Source organism: Colias philodice, chromosome 22 (assembly GCF_061535455.1).
Source record: "Colias philodice isolate Cphi_HAF_F1 chromosome 22, ilColPhil1 Martin Lab GWU primary, whole genome shotgun sequence".
In the NCBI taxonomy this organism is placed as follows: domain Eukaryota; kingdom Metazoa; phylum Arthropoda; class Insecta; order Lepidoptera; family Pieridae; genus Colias; species Colias philodice.
Window position 1 is genome coordinate 2838574 of NC_143107.1, and position 6000 is coordinate 2844573.

Consider the following 6000-nt stretch of genomic DNA (forward strand, 5'->3'; position numbering starts at 1 on the left):
AGGAACTTGTAGTTTTGCATACACTGATCACGTAAAATATACATAAACAACAAAATTACGTTAAAATTTTTTTGATATTTTTTTCCTGAAAATCCATGTTTTCTTCTCTAGCTTCGCGCAGCCATCATATACCACTTCTCTAATGTGAGCATTTTGTCTATGAAAACATAATCTTAAACGATAGCTCACGTTCTAGTGGCAAAAATGGGCGGGTTGCTTGCTATGGGTGTACACATAGAGTTTTAAGATTTCATCTATTTGAAAAAAAAATGCGTCTGGAATTTTTTTAGTATTTTTTACGTACTCAGCGTATGCAAAACTATAACCTCCTTTGAGCTTAGTATACCAACAGTGGGACACCCTGTATACATTTACTTTTAAAGAATAGAAAAATTAAAAAATTTGAATGCCATAAAACCAAAAATACCAAATTGCTTAAATTAAAATGCGATGTATTGACCACCTCACCACCAAAATTGAGAATAGGTGATAGGTCTATAAATTTTTTGTAGGTGCACTAAAGTAGGTATTTTTTATGAAATAGATTCAAAACCTTTTTTACTCCGCGACAAATGACTTAGAAGTTATGAAAGATCACAGGATATAAATTCTTCTGGAACATAAATTGAATTTGTGTTCCGTGAAAAATGAAAATGTGTTAACCAAATAGGTATCGGTAGTTACTCTGGGTAGTTAGATAGGATGTAAATAGGTAGGTACTTTAATAGCCCTACGGCCTACCAAGTGCAGTATTATATTATCTGTGGCCGTATTAACTATATTTTTTTAATAAATTTAAATTTTGCCTCGGAATACCATTGAGGTATTATTACTACGTATAGAGAGGACACCACGAACAAAATCTGTGCGACAAGCGCGGCGGCTAGTGATAGTACACTCATACATTGTAGATACGATTTGTAGATATTCTGCCTCTTTTTGTTTATAAATTAAAATTTAAAACCAATCAATGTAACAAATAAATATTGTTTATCTTATTAAAAAATATGAATAAACTTATCAATTAAATTGATTGGTTTTAATTGATAAGTTTATTCATATTTTTTTGTAAGAAAAAAAAATTGGTTTGAGACGATTGACTCTAACTCGTGTTACAAATAGTGTAGTAGCGATGTCCTCTTTAGTACGTAGTACATAGTAACTCAATGCGGAATACCTATATTATTAAGATAATATCTAGTATCTACCTAATATGATTAAGTACTTGAAACCCGTCCGATTAGGGCCCTTCTGGCCTCCTCCACTCAAGCGACAGCTCAAGCCGAGGTTCGTGGTCCCCGTGGCGGGGGGACGCCCGCCCGCATGTCGCTACCAGGGTGAACCTTCAGTTCACCCCCGCGGCCGCGTCCGCGTTAAAATGTAGAAGCCTTTCTGGCTAACATTGATTACTTGAAAATTATAAAGCAAAGACAATAAAGAGAGCCTACTTTTAATAAATAACATATTGTATTATTATGTTTCTTTTACATTAAAATGGACCGATATTATATTATATTTTGAGATAGTTAGTTAGGAAACTAAGGAGTGATATAGGGTAATTTTTACCATGGTGAAACATTTTATTCCATTTATCAATTTTCATAGACTACGCGTGTAAAAAGTATTGAATACTGAGCTCCAAACCCGTCATGTTTAGTCTTGCATTATTTGTAAAGAAAATCGATAATTGAATAATAATTATCCCATACCCTTCAGAGACTTAACTTAACTTATTTAAATTAATATAATAACAATGTTTATCAAAGAAATATTAATAAGACTTCAAATGTTTACAATGAAATGATTGTAATAGAACCTTAAATGTTTTATTTTCCCAAAATGAAATACCATTCATTTATGTAATTTATTTATTTATAAAACATAATTATTTACAATTCAACTCAATAATCAGATTAAAATATTATAATGATAGCAAAACAAATGCATCCAATACATATTTAGATTAACTTCAAACTTGTAACATTGTTTTTATTAATCTTACCAAAATTAATCATATAATTTTTATTTGTAAAATTAAGAAACAAACTATATGTTTACAATAATTCACGATAAACCAATATTTACCAAAAAAAAAACATACTTAATACAGTTTGTCATTCCATATTAATAAGAAACTAAATACTTAACACTTAACTAAAAAAAAATCCTGAGGTAATGTTTCTGAAAACTTTAAGTAACTGCACAATCTTTTTCTCTCCTACATTTAGTTTGAAATCTATGGCAATTTATACAATAAATATCACCATGTTGAATTGGAATTTCATCATCACCTTCCTTCAGCGGCACACGCACCCCACACACCAAATGAACAACTTTTTTACAAAGAAAGCATTCATTTTTAAAGTTGAATATATCTTCGTTGCAAATGTGGCAAATTATAGATCTAGGATTATCTTCTGTTTGTAAATCAGTTACAATATGATAGTTAGTTGATATTTCACTGGAAGCGTTAAGTTTTGGTATATTTATTATGTCCCGAAGAATGTATTTGCCAAACAATTTCTGTGTGGGACATTGACCATTTTCCATTAAAGAATTCAATGTTTTCTGTACAAAGAAACATTTTGTCATAATATTAGTCGCATTTTCAGTTGATATCATTTCCTTCAACAGAACAAATGCTCGGAGACTCTTTGGATTTGGATCACTTTTGGACCCTGTTTCACATTTAAAGTTCATCACAGACTTCACATATTCCAGAGCTGAGTTGAAACTAGGCACCATAGGGGCTATGACCTGTACTTCAGATGGTGGACCAAAATCTGTGAATATTTTCATCAACTCCGCTCCCATATTCGAAACTGATAAATTATTCAACACTCTTAAAATTACGTATTCCGAATTATTATCAATATAAACTAACAAATATCTATAAGAACTTGTAAAAACAATATTCTTTAAATCCAATATATCTAACTGTGCTGTGAATTTATCGTTGTTCCTGTAATATTTGTCCTCAACAGTTTCTTCTATTTTAGCACCGCAAACATTGCAACATTTTAAGAAAAAACATAGACATTTTGTATGGAAAATGTAATTACTATCAAGCAAATCTAGCATTTCCTGATAGTTTCCGTGTTCAGTAGCGTGGATATGAGCATCAACGAATACGTCAAAACAATCTTCAAAAGTAAGAACTTCAGTCGTTGATTTAGAAAGAACAAGAGTGTTAGTTTGGTTTATTTCTACAACCTCATAGTCCGTAAGTTTTTGTTTCATCTCGTTGACTTTTACACTTTTAACAGTAGAAATTAAAATTTCTATCATTTCTTTCTGTTTTTCCCGACTCCAAGGGTCATGACGATTTATTTCAGTCAAGAATTCGTGAAAATAAGAAAAATATTTCTTTCTCGTAGTATCATAATCAAATTTTATCAGGCCACAGCGAGGTTGGGCTGATATTTTATTTAAGACTTCAGTTGTTATTTCCATGGTTTATGTTAACTGTAATACTACTATTAGTACATATTACAAAAATAAAATAATATTAAGTTTACATATAGTAAGCGCGGCGGTATGGTTTCTCAAAACTGAAACGTCAAATTTACTGTTTACATTTGTCAAATGACAATTCACATATTTTGAGACTTGACAAGCACAGATAACTCGACATTGGCAAGTCCGTCTATTATTAGTGGGTGGTTTGGTGGGGCCTTCTTGGGTGGGGCCGAAACACAGGCCGAAATCAAGTATAAAGATACCACAAAAGATACCCTCTCAGATCAACTGAAAAATGTCAGATCACTCGTGGCCTTTCACCTTTGTTACTACGGAAGCCACAATCACAGTTCCACAATTGATGAGAAATTCAATTTTCCACAATTTTTCACAAATGATCATTCGAGCCTCGGGGTGGTCTTGCTAAATTGATGTTTCTTATGCATTTTTATCGTTTTTTTCCCTACGTTACATTGAGTGAATATAAAATATACTTATAAAATTTTGTGCTCGTTTGTTTTTTGACGTGAAACATCTATATGCGCAAAAACACTATTTTACACATTTTTGGCGTGGCCACACATGCCGTGGTCACGCGTTACCACGCTCTAATATGATGGTATAGGTATGTACCTATACCATCTCAGCATAATTAATTGTATGTACTACATAGTCTACATATTGCAGTAGTACATGCAGTAGGTAGTGTTTAAATGTTGCTAAATTCATCGTACAACTCGTACAAATTAATAATTGCAATGATTCATATCTGCCAGGCGTCACGCGACGGATCAATTTTGGTGGTATCTTTGAGTCTTGCCAAAGAAGTTTCACTTCTGACACGTGTGCTCGGCACACACGCTCTTTTTTATTAAGTTCTTATTTCCTAAAAGGTTGAGGACAAAGCCGGATTTTACTCCGGAATTTCTTCCGGATTTTGTAATTTGTAAGAATTAAGATTACAGTTAAAACACTAATTATTATTGTCTTGAAGGAATTTTAAAGTCGACTAGTTGTAGGCACGTTCTATCCTTGCAAGTACCTACTTGGAAGTTCACCACTGCTCAAATTGGAACTGCAGTTCATGCAGCATAACACTTTTTCCTGTTTGAATTAACCCTAATAAATAAGAAATTCATAACAAAATTAAAAAATAACTTTCATTCTAAACGTTGTCGACTATCTATCGTTCGATTCGTTTTATTAGTTATATTTAAGTAACCACAATTCACTTTATTCTATACACATTGCTCAGACAGTTGAAATCATATTAAGCAAACTAACTTCTCTTCTAGCGGAGGCGCTTCCTTTTCTATAAACATCGAATTTAAGTCGCTGTATCGAATTTAACTAAAGAATTATATGGATACGAATGTTTTCTTTGAGACGGAATATTGGATGAATTAAAGACAATTTTCTGCAATAAGGCAATGAAACAAATAAGTACGCTAATCACAATATGTTTATTGTGTATAATTTGTCGTGAATGGCATAGGAGAGGTTTCAATGAAACGCTTAGATAATAAATACTCAAAACGAAACACGAGTGATATAAATTAATGTCTTGATAATTTTTGGATTCTAATCAAAGGAATCTTTGTTCTGTAACTTATTTAATTTAACTACGACAATACACTGCAGCAAAAAATTAACAAGACGAAAAAAGAAGTTGAAAAAATAGCCGTTGAAGATTAGCAGCATCCACTAAAATTGGTTACTTTGACAACCAATTTAAATTTGTCCAAAACTTGTAATACCTAATATGACCAAACATAGATTCAAATACTATTCTACCGTTAAGAGAATTTGTTTTATTGCCTCCACAAACATAGGTAGGTATATTGTCTCGCCGTATCCACAAAGTTGCAACGATCTATTTCCGCTCTTGTCTCGAACATTTCAGCCGAGTCTGCGACAGTTGGAAATTGAAAAGAAAACTAAAGGAACACTTGGAAATCTCGATGTTATTGGACATTGAATATTTCGATATACTGCGGGGCTTAGCGTACTGATTGGTTTGATTTTTATTTATTCGCTTGCGTTGAATAAATTCTGGAGACGGTTGTGTACGTTGTTTTGAGAAATGTTTAGGTTTAGTTATGTTACTTTCAGAAGTAGACATTTATTAGTATTTGCCAAATATATTTTATGTAATATATTATAGAAGCTTTCCGCCTGCGGCTTCGTCCGCACTAACGTATAACAGTTTAAACTCTTAGACTAAGCACTTTCGAATCATCATTTCATAATATTTTTAACAGTTACCACCGATTCGGAAAACAGTATCGTTTTAGTTTATCGTCAGTTTATATACTAAAACCTACCTTTTGAATCTCTATCTATCTATTAAAAAAACTCTTCAACTCTGCGTAGTTTCAAGATATATACATACGGTCTAAGGACAGACAGCGAGAATCCATTTTGTTTTATACTATGTAGTGATTATCTCTTATGTATTTGTAATTTGTATTAATTATTACATAGGTAAAATCACACACTTTAAAATCATGTAGTTAAGTTTCAACATTTTATTCACCCAAA

The 6000-nt window shown here is 32.1% G+C and overlaps 1 protein-coding gene across 1 annotated transcript; it reads right to left on the reverse strand.

Moving 5' to 3' along the window:
- Positions 1-1901: 1901 nt before the first annotated feature.
- LOC149478359 (SCAN domain-containing protein 3-like) lies at positions 1902-3546 on the reverse strand. The gene has a single exon (XM_089709450.1). The coding sequence runs from the start codon at positions 3451-3453 to the stop codon at positions 2191-2193; it is 1263 nt and encodes a 420-aa protein (XP_089565576.1). The 5' UTR covers positions 3454-3546; the 3' UTR covers positions 1902-2190.
- Between the last annotated feature and the right edge of the window lie 2454 nt (positions 3547-6000).

Coding starts and splice junctions, on each gene's coding strand:
- LOC149478359 (XM_089709450.1), bottom strand. CDS start 3,453: ATGGAAATAACAACTGAAGTCTTAAATAAAATATCAGCCCAACCTCGC.